We start from the raw sequence: 12,946 nt of genomic DNA, 5'->3' as shown, positions 1-12,946 counted from the left end.
TGGATGAGGGGAACACTGCCATCTGAAAGTTGCTCTCCAAACATTCTGACTTTGAAATATATTTCCATTCTTTCACTGTCACTGGGTCAAAATTGTGGAATTTCCTCAATAATAGTACTGTGGGTATACCCCCACATCAGGACTGCAGGGGTTCAAGGCAGCAGCTCTCCATCACCCTTAGAGATAGGCAATTAAATGCTGGCTCAGCCCACATCCTGAGTGAATAAAAATAATTCTCACAACAAAGTGTCCACAAGAAACTGAACTACCACATGCAATGTATCTCACCTGCTGCTTTGAGAAATAGCTTCATTAATGGCCTTATTCACTTGCTCATAATTATAATTTTGGTCACTTGCATGTTTCCACATATGTGACTTCAGTGAGGGTGGATGGCTACACTCATAGCCACAGAGAGAACACCTATCAAGACACAAAATCATACAAACCAGTTCACACTTTATTTTTATCTTGGTAAAAATTCTTAAAAATAGAGTTAAAACAACAAGATTGTACCTTTAATTATGAGATAAAACTTGGAATTACAATCTTGTTTAAAAATTAGGCGGACTGCAGCATCTACCTACATTTCATAAGCACAAGAGATTCTACAGATGCTAGAAATCTTGAGCAACACATACAAAATTCTGGAGGAACTCAGCAAGTCAGGCAGCATCTATGGAAGGAATAAACAGCCAACATTTCAGGCCAAGACCTTCATTTATTCCCCTCCACTGATGTTGCCTGACCTGCTGAGTTCCTCCAGCAACTAGTTAAATTTCATGTTTTTGGGCAGGATGCATAGCTAGTCATCAAAGATGCAAAAGCTATAATGAAAATGAAGTAAGTGACGGGGGCGGGGGGAAGAGGAGGGTTACATTCATTCTGTAAGGGAACAATATTCTTTAGATTTGTATTGAAATGAAAATCACGGAATAATATCAAGGCACTTAGTTTAGATTAAATTTGAACTGTATGAAGTGCACATAAAAAAGTATTTCAACATTTTAGATCTATCCATGCCAATGGTAGTACTGTTTACTATTGCTCTGATTCTTCGCCTCAGTTCAAAAGCTGAAATGAGTATCAGCAGATTAGTATCATGAATGGATATCATCCTTAAATCTGCAAACAGCTGAAATTTTGAGATAGATTCTGAATCCTGATTGAAAAATTGGTGAAGAAATGATGCTAGGAATAGGTAATTTCCCCTCTCTCAATTTATAGAGCAGGTCTTCTCCATAAGAAAACATATTAAAACAAAATTCTCGTGTTGTTACTAGGCTGCCTAAGTGAATGAATACATTTTAAGTTATATTCAATATAGTAAATTTAACAAACTTCTCATATAAACATACTTTCTCTTCACAGAGAAAATAAACAATTATTTCATTGTAATTCATTCATGAGCAACTACTAAACAGGTGTCTGCCATTTACTTACTTGTACTGTTCCAGCAGCTGAATGGACTGTTGCTCCTGTGGATGACGCTTCATATGACACTTCAAGCTGTTTATATTTGTTGTTGCAAAATCACAGCTGCTGCATCTGTAAATTGAAGGACTGAATATAAGCAGGCGTTTTTAAATTCATAATGTAATTGTAATACTGACCTTCATTGTAATATTTTACAAACTAAAGAAACTAGATTTACTAAACCTCCACAACAGTTCTCTCAGGAGTGTAATTTGTCTGTATAATGTATTGGGAGCACATATAATCTGCATTCATCAAGACGAGGAAGCCAGAATTGAGGGAAAGATATTCCAGTTTTTACAAAGCATAGGACCTCAATTAAACAAAATAATTTGAATTACTCATTACCTTCATGTTCTCAAGCATAATAAATAAATACTCCACTGAGGGGATAGTGAGTGTAGAATGAGCTGCCATAGCAAGTGGTGCATGCGAGCTAGATTTCAACATTTAATCGAAATTTGGATAGGTACATGGATGATAGGGCTATGGTCCTGGCACAGGCTGATGGAAGTAGGCAGTTTAAATGGTTTGGTGCAGACTAGATGGGCTGAATGGCCTGTACTTTTGTATGCCTCTATACACGACTTTCAAAAAGAAAATGCTTGAAAGAATTCTTAATTTGTGCAGGAAAAAATCTGCTTATGATAACATTGTACATGTGGTTATATTCTACTCCAGAGGAAAAACCTGAACAGTATTTCTAAACATTCTGTTAAATTGTGTTTCATGAACAAAGGTTTATGATCAGTTTAGCCTGCTCAGATGGTAAGAGGCAAAGGATGGAGTGGATTGCTTCTGACATTGGAATCCTGCAGTCACTGATGCACTGCAGGGATCCATGCTTGGTCCTTCACTGTTTCTCATATATATTAATGAAGGATGTAGATGGCGTGATTAGCAAGTTTACTGACGATACTAAGATTGGTGGTATAGTAGATGGTGAAGAAAGTTTAACAAGGTTACAATGGAACCTTGATCAACTTGGAAAGTGGGCAAGGGAATAACAGTTGGAATTTAACAGTGTTAAGTGATGAATTTGTTAAATTAAACCAAATCAGGATGTTATACTGTGTAATTGAAAGTGAGGAGTGTTACTGGAAGTGAGATATTGGGTGTATCATTTGCTACAAGCAGACAGAGTGGTGAAAAAGGTATATGGTATGCTTGTCTTTATTGGAAGGAATTGGGCTATCATATTAGTGGTACAAATTGCTGATCAATGTACACTTGGAGTATCATGTGGAGTTACGGTTGCCACACTGTAGGAAAAATGTGACTGAGCTGGAAGGGGTGTAGAAAAGGTTTACAGAATCTTTCTAGACAACCACATGTTGCAGTGAGTTATAAGGCCAGATCAGATCAACTGGGACTGTTTTCGCTGGAGAAGAAGGATGTGGGGTGACATTATAGAGGTAGGTAAAATGACAACAATTAAAGGATATTTGAGCAGGCAGATTGATAGGAAAGGCTCAGAAGGGTAAGGGCCAAATGTTGCCAAAACTGATTAGTGTAGATAAGCATATTATCAGCATGGATAAGTTAGGCATAAAATACCTAGTTCTGTGCTGTATAACTCTGTGAATCAAAGGTCCTAATTTAAAAATGTTAACATTTCCACAAATGCTCTCTGATCTGCTCAGTGTTTCCATCAATTTTTGTTTTTAGCTCCCAATGTCTGTTTGAGTTCCCTATTTCAGAACCTACATTCTTAACCTTCTCTTTATACTGCTTAATCCTTAACACAAACATTCCTAAAGGTCGATTTCTCTCTGAATCAATGTGTCTTTTTTGTCTAATTCACCTAAATATTTCTCCTGTCTGATTTTCATGGCATCCTTACTAAGATCTGTTTCCACTTTAGCACCCACCTCCAGTTAACTTAAATCAGGATTCTAGTTTAGATTCATATTTTATTATAAAATCTCCATAATATTCAGTGCTCCAAAAATCCACCCTCTGCTCTTTTCTCTAACAGCAGCAGCTCATTATTGCGAAGTTACCTTCATGCTCTACAGAACTGGAGGGTGGCAAATGCTGTGCCTTTATTTAAAAAGGGTTGCAAAGAAAAACCTGGCAATTACAAAGCCATAAGCCTAACATTTGTGGTAGCTAAGTTACTAGGGGAGGTCCTGAAGGGTAAGATATACAAGCATTTGGAAAGACAGAGTTAGATTAGGTTAATTTAGCTTTATTTCTCACAGGTACTCTGAAATTTACAAAGAAATGACCACCACAGTTTGACAATGTGCTTGGGGCAGCCCACAAGTGTCACGATCCTTCTAGCATGCCCACGACTTACTAACCCTAACTCATACGTCTTTGGAGTTTGGGAGCATTACAGGGAGAACATGCACACTGTTCACAGTCAGTCGCAGGAACTGAACCCCAATTGCTGTCCGCTGGTGCTGTAATGTCTCGTGCTAACTGTTGTGCTACCATGCTGCCTAACAATGAAGATGGCTATCAGGATTTAATCAGCTGGGTGAGTGGGCTGAGGAATGGTCAGTACAGTATATGGAATGAGCTACCGGATGATGAAATTGAAGCAGGTACAATAACAACATTTCAAAAGGTACTTGTTCAGGTAAATGGTTGAGACAGATATGGGCTAAATGCAGACAAATGGAAATCTTGCTCAGCATGGACTAGTTGAGCTGTGTTTTATGACTCCATGAGCATATGCAGCATCCATTGCTGTTTCAGAGCAGTTTTTTTTATAAATGTTAGGCAGCTAGAACTCCAAACTTTAGTTATATTTGAATAACCTCCCTCCTGATTCTCCTTTCAATTTTGAACTTAACAATATTTTCATTTTCCTCTCCTGCTGATATTTCAAAAAAAAACTTCTGACATCTTACTAGGTGTTCAATTCAGCTTAAAAATAAGACAGGCAGAACCACTGATAAATTCCTGCAATACCAACAGGAGTTCAAACCTTAATACATTTCATGCACATGAATTGAAATTCCATTACAAAAGAAGTCCATGTAACTTACAATGGTTTTATTCAATCAATGGAAAAAATTGCGAAGAGCTTATCTGATCATTAATGCAAAAGGAAGTCACGTTAGGATTGTGCTGTAGACAACAATATGTAAAAGCAATCAAAGTAACACAAATATCCATGGTAGGTAAATAACATAAACATCTGTGCTTGTATATCTTATCCCTCAGAATCTCCTCCAGTAACTTACCTACCACGGATGTTGGGCTTAAGTAAGATAAAGAAGACAAAGAACAACAGCTGGTACCAAGTTGTTCTTAGTTTGTTCATTTTGTCCAGTATAAACTGCATCCATGTGCTACAGTCAAACTGGTACAAGAATATATTCAACTTTATGATAAATCAACAGTGACTAACATGTTGATCGGCATGCTGTGAGAATCAGCAGAATAAACAGGCTACTAGATGAAGGAAATTAACTGCCTATTTCCTTCTCTGAATCCTTGTGATCATACTCTGTCCACAAGACTTCCAAATCCTTAGGAATTGTCTACCACTTGTCTACCAGCAAATCTGCATTCAACATCAAAGCCTTTGCAAGTGTTAATGATCAAAATGTTGCTGAAGTGAAACCAGTCATCAGCTGATATACCCAACAAAATACCTTGGTTTGATAAAGATCAAAATATCAAAGAGGATGATATTCTCGAGAGGACAACAGTCTATTTCATGCAGGCATAAAGGGATAGTATTTCCACAGATCAACAGCAAACAGAAAATAATTTAAGTAACACATACAAAAAATGCTGGTGAATGCAGCAGGCCAGGCAGCATCTATAGGAAGAGGTACAGTCGACGTTTTGGGCCGAGACCCTTTGTCAGGACTAACTGAAAGAAGAGATAGTAAGAGATTGAAAGTGGGAGGGGGAGGGGGAGATCCAAAATGATAGGAGAAGACAGGAGGGGAAGGGATGGAGATGAAGGGTCTTGGCCCGAAACGTCGACTGTACCTCTTTCTATAGATGCTGCCTGGCCTGCTACGTTCACCAGCAATTTTTGTTTGTGTTTCTTGAATTTCCAGCATCTGCAGATTTCCTCGTGTTTGCATGGATAATTTAATTAATTTCTTTTTAAAGTTTAGATACTAGAAATCCAAAATGAAACCATAAGTGCTTGAAACTCAGTAGGACAAGTAGCATCTGTAGAAAGAGAAACAGAGCAAATATTCCAGGTCAGGGACACCCAATGAATAATAATCTTAATAATCCTATAAAGGGATTCTGTGTTATGCTGCTCTGCAAGTCCAGCCTTTCTTTATCCTATTTGGACAATTTCAGTTTGATCTCAGGGCATGGCTACAAGGGATGAACACTTACAGAGTAAATGATGGATACAATTATCTGCAAATACCATTTTAAATTTAACATCCTTCATTCTGCATTGTTACATTGTGGGTAGATCTTTAACTCTTCCTCAACCAGTGACCAAAACAGGCATCTTGCTGGAGCTTACTCTTTCCAACTGTAGCATTGGCCTAATTTTGTGGGGGAGTACTCAACCTGTTGTCATCAGCTGTTTAATGGAGCAGCTTGAGCCTCTGCAGGCTTCCCATTTCTCCAGCTGGAAACATTCCCACTGAGCCTGCTCAGGCTAAACAAGCATACTGACCCTAATTCAAATAAATGCAAAAATCAGTTATTTAAGACCATGAGGTATAAGAGTAGAGCTAGGCCATTCAGCTCATCCAGTCTGCTCTACCATTACATCATAGCTGATTAATTATCCCTTTCAACTCCATTCTCCTGTTCCTTGTAACCGTTGATACTTTGACTAATTAAAAACCTATCAACCTCTGCTTTAAATATACCTCCACTGAGTTGGCCTCAAAAGCTGCCTGGGCAATGAATTCCACAGATTCACCACTCCCTGGCTAAAGAAATTCTTCCTCTTCTCTGTCTAAAGAGATGTATTTTGAGACTGTGCCCTCTGGTCCCAGACTCCCTCAATATAGTAAGCATCCTTTCTACATCCACTCTATCTTGGCATTTCAATATTCAAAGGGTTTCAATGAGATTCCCCCTCATTCTCCTAAACTCCAGTGAGTACAGGTCCACAGCTATCAAATACTCCTCATACATGAATCCTCTCATTCCCAGAAACATCCTCAGGAACCTCCCCTGGATCCTCTCTAATGCCAGCACATCTTTGCTTAGATAAGCGACACAAAACTGCTTAAAATACTCCAAATGTGGTTTGACCAATGCCTTACAAAGCCTCAGCATTATATCCTTGCTTTTATATTCTAGTCATCTCGAAATTAATGCTTATGTTGCATATTCCTTCCCTACCACTAACTCACCCTGCAAGTTAACCTTTAGGGAATCCTGTATCAGGACTCCCATGTCCCTTAGTCTCTCCAATTCTTGAAATTTCTCCGCGTTTAGAAGATACACCACACTTTTATTCCTACTACCAAAGTGTATGACCATTTACTTCCTTATACTATATTCCAGCTATCACTCCTTTACCCATTCTCCTAATCTATCCAAGTCCTACAGACACCCTACTTTGTCAGTGCTACCTGCCCCTCCACTTATCTTCACATTGTCCACAGACTTGGCCACAAAGCCACCAATTCCATCACCCAATCATTGATATATAATGTGAAAACAAGTAATCCCAACACCGACCCCTGCAGAACAGTACTAGTCGCTGGCGACCAACCAGAAAAGGCTCCCTTTATTCCCATTCTTTGACTCCTGCCAGTAAGATAATCTTCAATCCAAGCTGCACACACAAAATGCTGGAGGAACTCAGCAGGCCAGGCAGCATCTATGGAAAACAGTACAGCCGATGTTTCGGGCCGAGACCCTTCAGCAGCCTGGCCTGTTGAGCTCTTCCAGCATTCTGTGTGTGCTACTTGGATTTCCAGCAGAGTGGCCAGTGAAGAAGTGGAGCTTTGAGGCTTTGGCTTGAAAAGTTTCAGTGGGCAGAGGCTGAGGACAAGCTTGCTCCCAGTGAGGTAAGGCCGGGTGAGTTCCTTTAACTAATTTAATTAACTTAGGAGTTGGTAATGGAGGCAGTAGATAGGGCAGTCCAGTGCTCCGATTGTAAGATGTGGGAAGTCAGGGACAGCACAATTGTCTCTGATGACTACACCTGCAAAAGGCACATCCGGCTACAGCTCCTGTTAAACCGAGTTAGGGAAATGGAGCTGGAGCTGGATGAACTTCGGATCATTCGGGAGGCAGAGGCAGTAATAGATCGGAGTTTCAGGGAGACAGTCACCCCTAAAAGTCAGGAGACAGGTAACTGGGTGACTGTCAGGAGAGGAAGGGGAATAGACAGAAAGAGCAGAGCACCCCAGTGGCTGTTCCCATCGACAATAAGTATACTGTTTCGGATACTGTTGGTGGGGACGACCTACCAGGGACAAGTTGCAGTGGTTGCATCTCTGGCACCGAGACTGAACCCTCAGCTCAGAAAGGAAGGAGGGAAAAGAGGAGAGCAGTAGCGATAGGGGATTCGATAGTTAGGGGGACAGATAAGAGGTTCTGTGGGAGAGATCAAGAATCCTGGATAGTTTGTTACTTCCCCGGTGCCAGGGTTCGCGATATCTCAGATCGAGTTCTCTGTATTCTCAGGAGAGAGGGTGAGCAGCCAGATGTCGTGGTCCATGTGGGGACCAATGACATAGATAGGTGCAGGGATGAGGTCCTGAAGAAGGAATATAGGGAGTTAGGAAAGAAGTTAAAAAGCAGGACCTCAAGGGTGATAATCTCGGGATTGTTGCCTGTGTCACGAGACAGAGAGGGTAGGAACGGGAAGTTATGGCAGATGAATGCGTGGCTGAAGAGTTGGTGCAGGGGGCAGGGGTTCAGATTTCTGGATCATTGGGATTTCTTCTGGGGAAGGTCTGACCTGTACAAAAAGGATGGGCTGCACCTGAACTGGAAAGGGACCTATATCCTGGCGGGCAGGTTTGCTAGAGCTGTTTGGGGAGGGTTTAAACTAGTTTGGCAGGGGGCTGGGAATCAGAATGTGAGTGCAGAGATTAGGGTAGAATGACAAGGGCATGATGCTATGTGTTCTGAGTTGGTGAGGAAGGACAGGCAGGGGACAAAACATAAATGTAGTCAGTTAGAGGGGTTGAAATGTGACTATTTCAACACTAGGAGTATTAGGAATAAAGGGGATGAACTTACAGCATGGATCAGTATGTGGAACTACGATGTTGTGGCTGTTACTGAAACCTGGCTGGAGGAAGGGCAGGATTGGCTGATGCAGGTATCGGGGTTTAGGTGTTTTAAAAGGAATAGGGTGGGACGTAGAAGGTGGGGGGGGGGAAGTTGCATTACTGGTCAGGGATAGTATCATGGCTATAGAAAGGGAGGACGCTGCAGAGGGAGTGTCCACTGAGTTGGTGTGGGTGGAAATCAGAAATAGGAAGGGATCAACCACTGTGTTGGGAGTAGTCTATAGGCCCCCAAATAGCCCTCAGGACACTGGGGAGCAGATAAGCAGGCAGATTTTAGAATGGTGCAGGGAATACAGGGTTGTAGTTATGGGTGATTTCAACTTCCCTCATATTGACAAAATCCATGTACATCACATCTACTGCCATACCCTTATCAATTTCTTTTGATACCTCTTCAAAAAACTCAATTAGGCTCGTGAGGCACGACCTTCCCTTCACAAAGCCATGTTGACTATCCTTGAGTAGACTGTACTTCTCCAACTGCTCGTAGATCCTATCCTTAAGAATCCTTTCCAATAGTTTGTAAACCACTGACGTAAGACTCACCCGTCTATAGTTCCCAGGATTCTCCCTATTACCTTTTTTAAACAAGGGAACTACATTTGCCATTCTCCAATCCTCCGGCACCTCTCCTGCAGCCAAAGTGGATTCAAAGATCATAGCTACTGCTCCAGCGATCTCTTCTCTCACTTCCCACAGCAACCTGGGGTAGGGTGCAGAGGAGATTTACCAAGATGTTGCCTGGATTGGAAAACAAGTCTTATCAGGCAAGGTTAGCAGAGCTGGGACTTTTCTCTTTGGAGTGTAGAAGGATGAGAAGGGATTTGATAGAGGTCTACAAGATTATGAGAGGCATAGATAGGGTGGATAGCCAGTACCTGTTTCCCAGGGCATGAATAGCAAACACCAGAGGGCATATGTACAAAGTTAGGGGAGGGAAGTTTAGGGGGGACATCAGGGTAAGTTTTTTTTTTACACAGAGGGTTGCGGGTGCCTGGAATGCCTTGCCAGGGATGGTGGTGGAGGCTAAAACGTTAGGGGTATTTAAGTGCCTCTTGGACAGGAACATGGATGAAAGGAAAATAGAGGGTTATGGGGTAGTGTGGGTTTAGTACTTTTTAAAAAAAGAAATATATGGGTCGGCACAACATCGAGGGCCAAAGGGCCTGTACTGTGCTGTAGTATTCTAGTGTCTAGTGTCACCTGCAGATTTTCTCTTGTTTGTCTTCAATCCATGCTAGTATCTTTCCTGTAATACCATGGGCTCTTGTTCAGCAGTCTCATGTGTGGCTGCTTGTCACAAGGTGCCACACAAAATCCAAATAAACAAATCCACCAATTCTGTGTCTATGCTGCTTGTTATTTCTTCAAATGAATTCCAACAGATTTGTCAGGCAAAATTTTACCTCAAGGAAACCATGCTGACTTTGGCCTACTTTGTTATGTGCCTCCAAGTACACTGAAACCTCATCCTTATTAATGGACTCCAACATCTTCCCAACCACTGAAGTCAGGCTAACAATTTCCTTTCTTTTGAGTCTAACCCTTTTTAAAGAGTGGAGTAGCATTTTCCAGTCTTCTGGAACCATTCCAGAATCTAGTGATTCTTGAAAGATCACTACTAATGCTTCCACAATCCCTTTAAGCTTCCTTCTTCAGAATTCTTTGGTATAGTCTGTCTCGTCCAGGTGGTTTATCTACTGTCAGACCTTTCAGCTTCCCAAACACCTTCTCCTCAGTAACATCAACTACACTTACTTCTGTTCCTCACACTCTTGAATTTCTGGCATACTGCTAATGTCTTCCACAATGAAGACTGATGCAAAATACTCAAGTTTGTTTACTATTTCTGTGTACCCCATTACTACCTCTCCAGCATCAATTTCGATTTTATGATATCCGCTCTAGCCTCTCTTTTACTCTTTATATATCTGGAAAATCTTTTGGTATATTCTCTTACATGATTGGTTAGCTTACCTTCATATTTCATCTTTTTTCTCCTTATGACTTTTTAGTTGCTTTCCATTGGTTTTATTAAAAGTTTCCCAATCCTCTAACTTTCCACTAATTTTTGATCTATTGTATGCCTAAAAGTAAAAGTGGCAGGCTGACAAATCCAGGGCAAGCATTAAAAAGGGCCACTTTTCAGCATAATTGTATAAGGGCTAAGAGAGTTGTAAAAGAGCGCCTGAAGGCTTTGTGTGTCAATGCAAGGAGCATTCGTAATAAGGTGGATGAATTGAAAGTGCAGATTGTTATTAATGATTATGATATAGCTGGGATCACAGAGACATGGCTCCAGGGTGACCAGGGATGGGAGCTCAACATTCAGGGATATTCAATATTCAGGAGGGATAGACATGAAGGAAGGGGAGGTGGGGTGGCGTTGCTGGTTAAAGAAGAGATTAACGCAATAGAAAGGAAGGACATAAGCCGGGAAGATGTGGAATCGATATGGGTGGAGCTGCATAACACTAAGGGGCAGAAGACGCTGGTGGGAGTTGTGTACAGGCCACCTAACAGTAGTAGTGAGGTCGGAGATGGTATTAAACAGGAAATTAGAAATGTGTGCAATAAAGGAACAGCAGTTATAATGGGTGACTTCAATCTACATGTAGATTGGGTGAACCAAATTGGTAAAGGTGCTGAGGAAGAGGATTTCTTGAAATGTATGCGGGATGGTTTTTTGAACCAACATGTCGAGGAACCAACTAGAGAGCAGGCTATTCTGGATTGGGTTTTGAGCAATGAGGAAGGGTTAATTAGCAATCTTGTCGTGAGAGGCCCCTTGGGTAAGAGTGACCATAATATGGTGGAATTCTTCATTAAGATGGAGAGTGACATAGTTAATTCAGAAACAAAGGTTCTGAACTTAAAGAGGGGTAACTTTGAAGATATGAGACGTGAATTAGCTAAGATAGACTGGCAAATGACACTTAAAGGATTGACGGTGGATATGCAATGGCAAGCATTTAAAGGTTGCATGGATGAACTACAACAATTGTTCATCCCAGTTTGGCAAAAGAATAAATCAAGGAAGGTAGTGCACCCGTGGCTGACAAGAGAAATTAGGGATAGTATCAATTCCAAAGAAAAAGCATACAAATTAGCCAGAGAAAGTGGCTCACCTGAGGACTGGGAGAAATTCAGAGTTCAGCAGAGGAGGACAAAGGGCTTAATTAGGAAGGGGAAAAAAGATTATGAGAGAAAACTGGCAGGAAACATAAAAACGGACTGTAAAAGCTTTTATAGATATGTAAAAAGGAAAAGACTGGTAAAGATAAATGTAGGTCCCCTGCAGACAGAAACAGGTGAATTGATTATGGGGAGCAAGGACATGGCAGACCAATTGAATAATTACTTTGGTTCTGTCTTCACTAAGGAGGACATAAATAATCTTCCAGAAATAGTAGTGGACAGAGGGTCCAGTGAGATGGAGAAACTGAGCGAAATACATGTTAGTAGGGAAGTGGTGTTAGGTAAATTGAAGGGATTGAAGGCAGATAAATCCCCAGGGCCAGATGGTCTGCATCCCAGGGTGCTTAAGGAAGTAGCCCAAGAAATAGTGGATGCATTAGTGATAATTTTTCAAAACTCGTTAGATTCTGGACTAGTTCCTGAGGATTGGAGGGTGGCTAATGTAACTCCACTTTTTAAAAAAGGAGGGAGAGAGAAACCGGGGAATTATAGACCGGTTAGCCTAACGTCGGTGGTGGGGAAACTGCTGGAGTCAGTTATCAAGGATGTGATAACAGCACATTTGGAAAGTGGTGAAATGATCGGACAAAGTCAGCATGGATTTGTGAAAGGAAAATCATGTCTGACGAATCTCATTGAATTTTTTGAGGATGTAACTAGTAGAGTGGATAGGGGAGAACCAGTGGATGTGGTATATTTGGATTTTCAGAAGGCTTTTGACAAGGTCCCACACAGGAGATTAGTGTGCAAACTTAAAGCACACGGTATTGGGGGTAAGGTATTGGTGTGGGTGGAGAGTTGGTTAGCAGACAGGAAGCAAAGAGTGGGAATAAACAGGACCTTTTCAGAATGGCAGGCAGTGACTAGTGGGGTACCGCAAGGCTCTGTGCTGGGACCCCAGTTGTTTACAATATATATTAATGACTTGGATGAGGGAATTAAATGCAGCATCTCCAAGTTTGCAGATGACACGAAGCTGGGTGGCAGTGTTAGCTGTGAGGAGGATGCTAAGGGGATGCAGGGTGACTTGGATAGGTTGGGTGAGTGGGCAAATTCATGGCAGATGC

At 41.3% G+C, this 12,946-nt stretch overlaps 1 protein-coding gene across 6 annotated transcripts in view; it reads right to left on the bottom strand.

Annotated features, from left to right (window-relative positions):
* Nucleotides 1-12,946, bottom strand: part of znf507 (zinc finger protein 507) — a 64,891-nt gene that overhangs the window by 10,374 nt on the left and 41,571 nt on the right. For all 6 annotated transcript variants that reach the window (XR_011889259.1, XR_011889260.1, XM_072279698.1 and 3 more), the window contains exons 5-6: nucleotides 1,444-1,548; nucleotides 289-423 (exon numbers count right to left, since the gene is read on the bottom strand). Coding sequence is in view for 4 of the 6 variants with exons in the window: in XM_072279698.1 (XP_072135799.1) it covers nucleotides 289-423; nucleotides 1,444-1,548 (240 nt within the window). In the remaining 2 variants the exon portion in view is untranslated. The remainder of the gene's footprint in view (nucleotides 1-288; nucleotides 424-1,443; nucleotides 1,549-12,946) is intronic.

This window comes from Mobula birostris, chromosome 15 (genome assembly GCF_030028105.1).
Source record: "Mobula birostris isolate sMobBir1 chromosome 15, sMobBir1.hap1, whole genome shotgun sequence".
Taxonomy (NCBI): domain Eukaryota; kingdom Metazoa; phylum Chordata; class Chondrichthyes; order Myliobatiformes; family Myliobatidae; genus Mobula; species Mobula birostris.
This window is presented reverse-complemented; position numbering and strand designations above follow the sequence as displayed.